The sequence below is a fragment of the Petromyzon marinus genome, chromosome 79 (assembly GCF_048934315.1).
Source record: "Petromyzon marinus isolate PM22_M1 ecotype Great Lakes invasive population chromosome 79, UKy_Petmar_22M1.pri1.0, whole genome shotgun sequence".
Lineage (NCBI taxonomy): Eukaryota > Metazoa > Chordata > Hyperoartia > Petromyzontiformes > Petromyzontidae > Petromyzon > Petromyzon marinus.
In genome coordinates, this window is record NC_133745.1 from 2,952,769 (window position 1) to 2,964,851 (window position 12,083).

At 44.6% G+C, this 12,083-nt stretch overlaps 1 protein-coding gene across 1 annotated transcript; it reads left to right on the top strand.

Moving 5' to 3' along the window:
* Positions 1 to 287: 287 nt before the first annotated feature.
* Positions 288 to 8,734, top strand: LOC142907417 (zona pellucida sperm-binding protein 3-like). Its single transcript, XM_076056910.1, has 7 exons — positions 288 to 421; positions 1,085 to 1,262; positions 1,634 to 1,769; positions 1,868 to 1,962; positions 2,682 to 2,776; positions 7,604 to 7,726; positions 8,556 to 8,734. Exons 1-7 carry the CDS (start codon positions 382 to 384, stop codon positions 8,684 to 8,686), a joined length of 798 nt encoding a protein of 265 aa, XP_075913025.1. The 5' UTR covers positions 288 to 381; the 3' UTR covers positions 8,687 to 8,734.
* The last annotated feature ends 3,349 nt before the right edge of the window (positions 8,735 to 12,083 follow it).

Genomic DNA, 12,083 nt, shown 5'->3' on the forward strand with positions numbered 1-12,083 from the left:
TTGCACGTATCCACGCCTGAAGTGGTGCATGCATTGCATACTGTGTGAACCACGGTCCCCTTAATTCTACTCCATTGCATAGCATTCTTTGCACCAAGTCTCGTACTTGCTCTTATTTGGTCCTCATCGGTTATACTTCTTGCACTTTGCGATGGTAAATATACTCTGAAAATATGGTTATGTATATCTTCGCTTGTCTATTTTTTGCAAGATGTTAACGGCATTGCCACAATAATCTGGTCACAATTAGTGCTATTGAGAATCACCCACCTCTGCTCGTTGTAGAGAATGTATGCCTGATCTTCTCCTCGCTGCAGGAAGGGAAACGTGTCCAGCAATGCCATCAAACCCACATGGATCCCCTTCAGCAGCGCCAAGGTTATGCAGCAGCAGCTGAGCTTCACGCTGAGGCTCATGACCGGTCAGTGGTGATGTTAGGACTTTGCCTATTCTGCACATGGCTGCTACAAAGGATGGCAGTTTAGATTATAAACCCTTCAAGATGTTTGCTTTGTATTAAAGAATAGGTCCGATATATGACCGAGGTCCCTAAAACTTTGAGGTTTAAGAATAGGTTTCTCTTTTCTGCCAACAAAACAGGTGTTAAGATGTTAAAACGCCAAACTGAAACGTTTTGCAAGGAATCTTGTCTGCATTTAAACACAATGCTTGTGGTCAGAATTCAAATAATAAATGCATTGCCTTTAAAACTGGTCCACACCAGACGGCTTTCTTTTGAGCCTAGAGACTCCGGTGCAAACCAGAGCTTTTTTTCGAGCAATCGGTTTATAAGTTAATGCATATATTATAAGAGTATTCTATTTCCATTATGACCACATTTTGTGGTTAATGCAGACATCATTCCTCGTTAAAGGTTTCAGTTTGGTGTTTTGACATCTTAACACCTGTTGCCCAAAAAAGGTAAACCTATTCTCATTTTGGTACTGACAGAAGATCCCATGATTTATCTGGGATTCTTCCACAAGCAGTGGCGTGAGCAAGCACTTTCCTAGCTGCGCTTTGAGTCTGCACTCGGCCTTGGTAATTGTGTTTTGATAGTGTCTAATTGTTTGTTTTTATTTAGACGACTGGAGTGTGGCGCGACCTTCCACCGTATACCAGCTGGGCCAGACTCTGAATGTCGAGGCGAGCGTGCAGACAGTGAACCACGTTCCACTCAGGATCTTCGTGGTCAGCTGCTTTGCAACCCCGGTTCCAGACAGGAACTCTCCCCTCAGCTACCAAATAATTTCTAACTCTGGGTGAGATTTCTCTCTCTCTCCTAATCCTGTCTGAATGTTTATGCTCCTTGTCGTAAAGGTGGCATTCCACTGCTTGAGCATACAACAGAGCCTGACCTTGGAATGTTGCTGAATCTTGCTGATGGTTAAGCCTGCCCAGGTATATGGTGAATGCTTTTTGTCATGTGGTGTCGGTCAATACACTACTGATCAGAGATGTTGTATTGTGCGTCATTGACTGCTTTGGTTTGTGGGTGGGAGGAGCCCCTGAAGCGGTGGGGCTCGGTGCAGCATTATACAGTGGAAGAGGAGTATGACATCTCCTAGCGCTGGCTTTCTGCTAGCCTGCCCTATGTAAAGCCACGTGTCATACGTCTACGGTGTCTGTGCAGGTGTCTGGTGGATGGCAAAGTCTCGTATGATGCTCACCTTACTTCTGGGTTCCTGCTCCGGCAAAGTGACAACGTCCTTCGCTTCTTCATAGATTCCTTCCGCTTCGTTGCGACGTTGACCAACAATGGCGATCAGGTGATCCACCGTCATGCAGGCTTCTACAGAAACCACCTTTCAACCACGTGGTAGGCAGTGTGGTTGAGTGAGAAACTCTCTTCCTCTTCTCGGTCCAGGTTTTTGTCTTCTGCCAGCTGAAGGTTGCAGATGTTGCAACATCTCCAACAGCTGTCAATAAAGCTTGCACCTACAGCCCCTCGGCTGCATACAGGTTGGTCTGCTTCCTTGCATTGCCCAGAAATGTTTTTTTTTTTGGCGTCTCCCATCCAATAGCTCAATCCATGCCTTGCATGTGGACTACCATATTGCATGCATGTGTGCTTAACTAGGATCCCCTAGACCTGACTTGGGTTTCTAGCTGCAACTGGTATCATAATTCCTGTGTAGTCCCGCGGGTCTGCTCTTGTTTAGATGTATTCAGGTGGTTATTGGTCATAGCCTGCACTTGCCTTGAGTTTAGCAACAAGTGCAGAAGCCTGCATGCGGTGTCCGTAATTCGTTTGAGCTCCTTTTTAAAAATCTCGGAGCCTGGTAGCCAGAGTTCAAATCTCACTCGTGGCTAATATCAGGAGCATCAACTGAGATCTGCCTTCGTAGATTTTTTTCTCATGCTAATCACTTGGGCTGGCCACAGGCTGCCCCTTGATGCTACAAATACTTGCAATCCTTTTCCTTGAAGGCTCTGACTTTACAGGTCGGGTGCTGTCCATACAGTTTAACAAAACTACACCCAGAGTTGGATTCCTGGCCACTGCTCCCATCGAGTGGTATTGTCGCCATCAGTCTGGTCGAGCGTGGTGCTGGCCAAATGGTACACCACTGTACGTTGCTTGCCCTAAACAGGTGCTCGATTGGCACTTTCCTCAAATGTGAACGGATACGCGTGAGCATTGCCTGTGCCACTACAGACGCCGTTTGTGTGCAATGCAGGTGGGTCTCTGCTGATGGCTTGGACTCGGTGTGCAGCTGCTGCGAGTCCACGTGCCCCAGTGGAAGAAGGCGCAGGGATGCGGCAGCAGTGACTGGTGAGTACAGCCGTCATCATCGGCCATTTTTAGTCTTGTACAGGAGACCCTTGAATATCAAGGGAGTGTAGTTCTTGGAAAGTGTCATTTAAAGCCAAACTGACTTTCACTATGTAAACCTTACCTAGATAATGGTGTTAGGTATGTGGCAATTAAAAATGGAGGCATCACCATTGAAATAAGTACTATAATGTGCCAAGTAAACTAAATTGACATTGTAAAAAACATTCCCATACAATAAATGGCAGGTAAATACTGTCCTTGCAATTGTATGCGCGGATGAAGTAGTAGTACAATGCTAAAAACTCTCCAACCAGAATTCAATTTCTGCTTCTCCCTCCCCCCGCCCCAACACCAGGTAATACTGCTCCGAACTGGTCTTGGGCCTCCCCAAGGTCTATTTAAGCCTTGTTAAATGAATACTTGGTGCAATGTGTAAAATGTCGCCCCAAGTGAAACCAACATGGCCAAGTCCAATTCTGTCTAACGGCACTTGCCCCAACAATGTAATAGGCAAGATGCTTACACGGCAAAGGTTGAAGTGTCGCTGCCTGCCTCGCATCTGTCGTCCGCTCTGCATTTCTATTGGCTGATGATGCAGGAAATGTGGGAAAAAATATACCCATGGAAGGCTGACGCAAGCTCCCGTAATGGCTAAATTGGTATACAAAGCAATTGTGCATGATTGCTCAAACTATATAAAGCTACGGCATTTACGGGTCGCCTGTACTGCAAATTGCGTGGCATATGATTTGTGGGGATTTCCCTAGTAGGATGACTTTATTTTTGCAAAACGATGATGCTTTATGAAAGGACATTAATGTAATTTTCTTGCGTCTGAATTTGATAGCTTGCATACAAAGGCTTTAACATTAAGCTTTGCTGCGTAGGATTCTTTGCAAACTGCAAGTATTCTTAGTTTTTTCGGTAAAGTCACGTTGAAGAGAAACAACAAAATAACAAAATATATATTATTTTGTTGTTTCTCTTCAACGTGACTTTACCGAAAAAACTAAGAATATGAATTACTGCAGTCACGAAAGCTTTAAATCAAAATTTAAACTGCAAGTACTTAACATTTCCTCCGTGGAGCCGCATTAGGATGTGCTAATGCCCCCTCCTACACTCCAAATGGACGCTGCTGCATATATTCTTGAGAAAAAAATGTCTAAATTAATGAAATTATGTCAATTCATGGTCTGTATTACCAAATATTGCCAGTGCAATGATTCTCGCTTTAACTGATTGTGTTTGAGTAATTCCGTGAGGTCCCAGAATTCAGATCTCACCACGGTCTAATTAAGATTACTATGCATGCACTTAGGAACCACTCACTCTTCTGTGCTAAGCAACCGTAATATCTAAGAACACTTTAATTTGCGAACACCCTTATCGGAATTGTCAACACGGTACTCCTGAAAATGGCCTACTTATCCGTACAATTAACCATCATGGTTACGTTTGTTAATACTGAGCAACAGAACAATTGACCAACTCCTCGGAGCAGCGCGATAATAGATGTCTGTAACAATGATTATTCATACGGAACGTGCTAAAGAACATGTGCCCAAGGGCAAAAGTAAACGTCAATGAATTCATTGGTAAGATTGTGCACTTAACGAAATGCCCTGAAACGGTAAAGGGGATGTGTGCCTGTTTGGCTATCAGATACTTAGCAATTGGCTAATGGGGCATCAAAAAGAAGAATCTCAACGCCATAGTATTCCAATGAGTGGTAAATTCGTAACATAGATGCTTGTATATATTTAGCGTCAGCAATTAATTGGTAAGGTTATGCAATTAACAAAACGAATGACTAAAATTACTTTTAAACGACCGTATTCGTGTAACGCAAGCGACGGAACAATGCTCTTCACGATCGGAAAATCCTTAACATGCCACCTTGGCATGGCAACCCTCTTTGAAACGCAGAACTTTTTGTAACAATCTTCGTCCCATATTCTTAGTTTTTTCGGTAAAGTCACGTTGAAGAGAAACAACAAAATAATAAAATATATATATATAACAATAAAAAAATTCTCACGACGTTTCGACCACAACTCAAACGGTCATCTTCAGATGTGGTGGTTTGCATAAATTTATTTTTAAACGGCGCATTTATTTATTTAAAAAAAACGTTAGCGTCACGCGCAGCGATTTGGCAGTTTACCCAGGACTAGTCCATCTATATTTTGAAAAGAGGAGGGGGGAGAATTTTTTTATAATGTATGCTGTCTGAAAGCCACTAAGCGTGAACAATCAATTAAGAACTGAAATGGTTTATCAAATCTTTCCAATGATTGCTAAGATAGAATCCATCTTCTCGGTTGAAATTGTCTCTGCTTGTATATGTGGATAGCCTCATGAACGAATCTCTCATGGAAGCCAGATGGCTTACAAAGAACCTCTGTCTTGGAAAAGTCAATGGCATGTGAGCCTACTGAATTAGAACAATGATCTGCTACGGCCGAGGTGTTGGTCCTACCGTGTTTAAGGTCTGCTTTGTGTTCATGAATGCGGTCCGAGACATGGCGTTTGGTTTCTCCAATGTAACTACTACCACAGAGGCAACTTGGTTTGTAGACACCAAGGTATTGTATGTCCGGACTCGCATCTTTTACAGACGGAACCAGATCACGGATTTTATGTAATGTGTTGAAACGGACCTGGATCTTGTGTTTATTCAAGATTTTGGAGATCTTTTTTTGTGATCCCAGCAATGTAGGGTAAAGTGGTGGTTTTGAAAGGCTCCTCAAGAGGGTTCTTCTTCATGGTTTGAGTGATAGCTTTGCGGATTGTATAGTCGGAGTAACCATTGGCCCTAAGAGCTTGGTGTACGTGCTTGAGTTCACTGCTTATGTGTTCCTGGTCGGATATGCATTGGGCTCTATGATACAGAGTCTTGATGAAAGAATTATTCTGTGATGGATGGTGGTGGGAATCCGGTTTCAGATAAGCATCCGTATGGGTAGCTTTCCTGTAGACAGATTGGCTCATTGAACCATCAGGTCTCTTTTTAATTAGGACATCCAAAAAAGGTATATTGCCATCTATTTCGACTTCCATGGTAAATCTGATGGCTGGGTGTATGGAATTGATGTGGTCGAAGAATTGGTCTAGAGCAGGCCGGCCATGTGGCCAGATGACAAGTGTCATCCACGTACCTCTTCCATAAGGTTGGGCGCAGAGTTGCAGTCTGGATGGCGTCAGTCTCAAATTTCTCCATGAAAATGTTAGCTATAACTGGAGAAAGGGGGGAGCCCATTGGGGTGCCCACAGTTTGTTTGTAGAAAGTTCCATTCCAAGTGAAGTATGTATTGGTTAAACAGTGTCTCACCAGGGGGGGTACCTCAGTGTTTAGTCCTTGATGAACCAAGTCTTCAATGATTGCAATGGTGTCAGGTACAGGAACCTTGGTGAATAAGGAAACTACATCAAAACTGACAAGCAGGTCGTCTGGGGACAGGGAAATACCCTTGATTGTCGATACCAGGTGAGTAGAATTTTGTACCGCAGAGGTGGTCTTTCCAGTGAAAGGACGCAAAAAGATGACCGTTTGAGTTATGGTAGAAACGTCGTGAGAATTTTTTATTGTTGTATATATATTTTATTATTTTGTTTCTCTTCAACGTGATTTTACCGAAAAAACTAAGAATATAAATTACTGCAGTCACGAAAGCTTTAAATCAAAATCTTCGTCCCGTTATGCGCGTCTTGCCAACTGAGTTGGCGGCTTCCGAGGTTGTGGCATTCTTTCTACCGAAAATGCCTCTGTTCGGCGTGTCACACACGGCGCCCTCGCCTGCTGTTTGTCAGTCTCTCAACCGCTCGGTGGTTGAGTCGCCACGATGCTCATGCTGTCATCGGTGCCCGTGCTGGCAGGGATGATGGGGGTCTGCCTCGGGCTGCGTCAATGTGCGTGATGATGACGTCGGCACTCGCAGCTCATCCAATGGCTGCAAAGCTTCACCCCCCCCCCCCCCTCCTTGGCACCAGACCCTGTTGATCCTTGTAGACGCGACCTTTGCTGGAGTTTGCTCGGGTTTGCGAGTCCGCACGCGCGTGGTTAATCATTAGCTGCTGCGTTGCTGGTCCTCCGAAGTAGCAGCTGGCTAGCGCGACTACCCTTCCTTCAGGAGGGTTCCTGCCGCTGTCGGCTGCTATTCACAGCTCCTCGCTGAATTTTCAGACTTCTAAACATCTATTTGCACGCCATCTTAGCTTCTCGCAACTCTTTGAACTTGGTGCCAATACAACTGGTGGCAGTCTGCAACTCAACATCACGATGAAAGTAAAATAAAACATTCAGCAATACTCTGTCAGAGCCGCACTTGGCAACACGTCGCCCCTCTTCTGCGAGACTCCACATCCATGGTTGATTTCGCGGACCATACACGAGAGCTTGCCGTTGCAAGACTGATTTTCTTATTTGGCTTCTTAATTATATCCGAATTTCTCCCACCTCGGCTCGTCTTCTCATGGACTGGAATTCCTTTGATTTTTCGGCCAGCCGTTCTGACCGTTTGTTCGGTGTGCCTTCGAATTTATTTTTCAAGTAATTTCCTAAATCGCATCAAGGCCTGGCACCTCTTTCCCCCCTTCCTCCAGCCATCTGTGGAAACGTATGCTTTAAATTGCCCCAAAGTAATTCTAGTTTCACAACTTTCAGCAGCAGTTGTGACTGACCATTTATGTGCCCCAGTGCTATAAGCCGATTAAATCATGAGAAAAAGAAATGGGCAAAATCACTAGTAATATGGACTACAAAAAAACCAAGCTCTAAAGCCTGGGCATTCGCCACATGACCAATGTGGTTCTCTTACTCAGGACCGTCGTATGCGGTTGAAGATGTGATGCTGGGCCCCATCGTGATTGCCAAGCCCTTCTCAGATAATGCTGAGCCAAGCAGCCCTGCAAAACAGCAGCAGCCACGGGTTTCTGCATCCAAAGGTAAAGCTACCAGATTTTTTTCATGGCACTTTTCCAGTCTCGGGGTAAAAGCAATTAGTTTTCATACTTTGATGCTGGCATGAAGGTGATGTATCTGCTCACCCAGAGATCTAAATGCTCTGATGCATGGATTGTCTTTGTACTGTTCGCCTTTTGCGGTTTTCTGGTTTGACTCGGACTAGGCCATGAAGGTTGTCTCTGTAGACCAATTCGTTTCAAAGATGATACCTTTATGTAAAAAGACTGTTCACCAAAAGTACGTGTGGTTAATCCAGACTTAATTCCTTGTAAAAGGTATCTATTTGGTGTAAATATATGACCACCTGTTTTATTGCCAGAAAGGATAAAACCTTTTTTACATACCAGCTGATTCAATTAAGGCTATACCAGGACGTCCATGAGGCAATGACTCTCTGGTTGACCTCTTGGATTAGCAGTCTGTAATACTTAATCTCTATACGGAACTTTATGCAATTTGGGGAGGAAGCAATTTTGTTTTTCGAGGTACAAAACACGGATATTACAGCAGTGCCTAACAGATATTGCCATGATCCTCCTTAAATGTCCTTTGGACGTCAGCTGTAAACATATTTAAGATAGCAAGCTGTTTTTTAAATGAGCTAAGATGTGTGACCATGCTGAACTCAACCCATCCACCAGTGTTAAATGGCCAACCCTTGGTGAGTGACATATTTGAACGGCACGCCTTTCACACCTTGACAAATACTTGGACAGGTCAAATTCCCCCACAACCTCCGGCATGTGGAAACCCTAGCTTAACAGCTCCGCAGTTAGCCACCAGCCCTTTCTCTCAATTGGTGTTTTACAGGTGCTGCTCCCATCCTTGGTCTGGGAGTGGCTGCGCTGGTGATGGCTGTCGCGGCAAGCGCCACGGTGGCTTTGTTTGTTTCGAAGAGGCGTCACGCGACTCCTTCAAAGGGATTAGAAACGAGCTTCTAATCTTCAGTTGCTTTGCTTAACATATGATAATAAAACTCTGGTGCATTACTGCTTCTGGTCTTGTGGGGTCTTTGCTTGGTGTTGCGAGCACTTCGTGTAACTACGCCATACCGCAGTTCATGAGGGTGAGTATGGAAACGATTAGGTGGTCTCCAATTCATGCGTGCCAGGACTAGTGGGATGTACCTAAGTATGGACAATTTTTTTTTTAAACCTTCCCAATTGTCTTAACTGGCAGTCATTCTTTGCCATGTACAATGGAGCAGTTGACCAATTTCACGTAAGAAATGCATTCTTATGCCACTTTACTCTGCTATAAAATGGCGCCTGAAGTTTACAACGGTTGCAGTAATTGGGCATTGTTGGTACATTACAAAGACGGGCAATGTGTAAGGTACAACAACCGTGCAAAAAAATAGGAGGGGGGCATGGGGGTAGATGGGCATTTCAAATGGAGGGTGTGAGGGGAAATGTAGCGAACCGAATGTGGGAGACTGAGGGCGGAGAAGGAAGAGTGGAAGGGGGGTGGGCAAATGAGGCCCCTAAAATCAAAGCATGTAGCTGATGGGCATATTATACTATCCGTACACCATTCCGTTTGTGCTCCTGATTTACCACTGAGGGGCTAGACCCCTCTTCGGTCCCTGGCTCCCCCAATCCGGCCAGCTCGTATCGGGCTCTGTATAAGAGGGGACCACCTGGCCTAGAACCTCTCCTTTTCCTTACGCTTAGAACTCAAATGTTCAAGGACTGCATGTGCTGTTTCTTTCTTCGCACTTTCTGTTTATAGGTGGCGTAGCCACTTCGAAAGGGTTTAGCCACAGATCAATCCATTACATTTTTGGTCCGCGTTTTGGGCAACTGAGAAAATTGGAGACGTTTTCTGGCGTTGCTTGGCACAAAGGGCAGCAGTTTGGGTCGATTCCATTTTGGTGATTGGCTAGCGCATGGAGCAGTAACCTGAACATAGTCGAGCCAGTTTTGTGCGAGTTGCCCGGGTCAGGGATTTTTCGTGGTCTCCTATGGGTGGGGGGCCAACCCCCTCACACAAAATTGGGGGCTTGTAGGTGTTTAGGCAGTGCATGGTGGCAGCGGTGTGCAAGTGGTTCAAATTTGATTTGGTGGTGGAGCGTTTAAAATAGATTGCACTTTGGCAGAGCTGAAAGAATGCAAGGCGTTTCGTTTTCCTAGCAGGTTGCAAGGATGCGTTGTAGAGTGGTATGAATCCAGATATTGATCGGTGAGAAGCTTGCAGTGCTTTTGAATCAGAACTTTGGTTTCTTGGTGGAGATTAATGGCCGCCATGATGTGGCATCCTGTGGCTAGGTGAAGTGCCTGGGGTTTTGGGCGGTTTGTAGCTTTTGGTAACCTGCAGAGGAGAGGTTTTGGACACCAACTGGAACTGGCAAAATTGATGATGGGACGTCCAATGGCTGTGTAGGTTAGGAGTAACGTTTCATTTTGTTGACCCCAAGATGTGCTGGCTATAGCTCGTAAGATGTCATTTCGTTTGGTAACTTTTGCATGGACGTTTCTGCCGTGTTGAGCAAAGCTGAACATGGTGTCAAAGGTTACACCTAGAATTTTGGGAGGTTTCGATAGTGGGAGGTGTTGGTTTATAATGACGTTGGGATGTAAGTTGGCTTGATGAGGATCAGGTGTGAAAAGGGTGACTTGATTTGGATGTTGAAAGTTGAAGCGATTAATTGGCTAGGAAAGTGCCGAGCCGTTTTGCTAGGAGTTGATGGATTTTGATTTAAATCTTTCGTGACCGGAGGGATTCATATTCTTGGTTCTTTCGGTAAAGTCACGTAGAAGGGAAACAATAAAATAGTGACATTGGTTTCTCCAAGACAGGTTCTTTCCAAGCCATCTGGCTACCATGAGAGATTATTTCATGAGGCTATCCACATATACAAACACAGACGATTTCAACCGAGAATATGGATTCTGGCGTAGCAATCATTGGAAGGATTTGATACACCATTTCGGGTCTTAATTGATTGATCACGCTTAAGGTGGCTTTCAGACCACGTCCATTAGCTTTCGTCTCCCCCCCCCCCCTCTTTTCCGAACATATATGGATATATGGACTCGTCCATCTGAACAAATTGTCAAATCGCTATCCGTTGTGCTAACGTAAAAAAAAAACGCACTTTTTTAAATTTTCTTTTGGTTTTCACACTTTATTGCTTGTGTTGCAGTCGAAACGTCGTGAGAATTGTATTGGTTTATTTTTTTTTTATTGTTTCCCTTCTACGTGACTTTGCCGAAAGTACCAAGAATAGGAGTTGATGGAGTTTACCGTTTTGGGTATATTTTGATTACAAGTGTAAACTGTGTCGTCGGAATATCTGACTACTTGTACTCCTTTTGGAGGAGTTCGTGGATCGTGGAGGTAGGTGTTGAACAGCGTTAGGGATATTATGGAACCTTGTGGTACTCCTGCATGGATGTTTCGTGACGATAATTAAATATCACGCAAGAGTGTGTGATTGGTGGCCCCTTAGGTAATTGGCAAGCCAGCAAGCAAGGCCTAATGGTAGCAGAGAACCCTAGATGATGTTGATGAGCGTGAGGTGGTTAACGGTGTCGAAAGCCTTTGGAAGGTCAAAGGAAGCGACGATAGTGCAGAATGGTGGCTTTTTCTCATTGAAACCGTTTGCAATTTGAGTGGTGAGGTTGAGAAGAGCTGTTGTTGAGTGTGCAGGGAGAAAGCCATGTTGATGAGATGGAGGCAAGTTGGTGGTGATGACTGGAAGGATGAGGGCCTCTAAAATCTTGATTGATGGGCAAAGTAGGGAAATCGGCCTGTAGGATGTTGCTTGATTTTGGTGTTTGCCGGGTTTTGGAAGTGGGATGATTGTCGATTATTTCCAGATGGCCTGGAATGAGGTTGCACTGGAGTGAGGCGTTAATGGTAGAGGCGAGAAACCTTATGCCAAGGTGTTTGAGGTGGGGCATAGGTATGCCATCGGGGCCAAATGTGGAATAATATTTGGCTTTTTTGATAGCTCGTTTCACCTCTTCAAATTTAAATTGTAGGGGGGGGGGGGGCGTCGTTTGGAGGTATTTCCTTGATTTGACGGATTTTTGACGGGCTGATTTCTTTTTTTTTTTAATGATGGAACTCTAATTTGGTTCTTTTCATTGAGTACCCCATAGACATAGAGAGAGCCGTTCAAGATATCGGCAATAAGGTTGCCACGTGCATCTGAAAGGGAAGAGTGCCAAAGTTTGTTGTGGGCGTTGAAATCCCCAATAACAATTGAGTCGTTGTTTGGTAAAAGTCGATTTATATTGAACTGATAGTTGCGAGGACAGGAACTGGTCGGTGGGATGTAGATATTGATTATAGTGAGTGGGCCAGATGGGATTTGATACGGATGATTAGGAC

Bases quoted from the DNA above. Each gene is read 5' to 3' on its own strand.
- LOC142907417 (XM_076056910.1), top strand. From the start codon at position 382: ATGCAGCAGCAGCTGAGCTTCACGCTGAGGCTCATGACCG. The intron at 422-1,084 runs GTCAGTGGTGAT...GTTTTTATTTAG, and splicing joins CACGCTGAGGCTCATGACCG to ACGACTGGAGTGTGGCGCGA. The intron at 1,263-1,633 runs GTGAGATTTCTC...GTGTCTGTGCAG, and splicing joins CAAATAATTTCTAACTCTGG to GTGTCTGGTGGATGGCAAAG.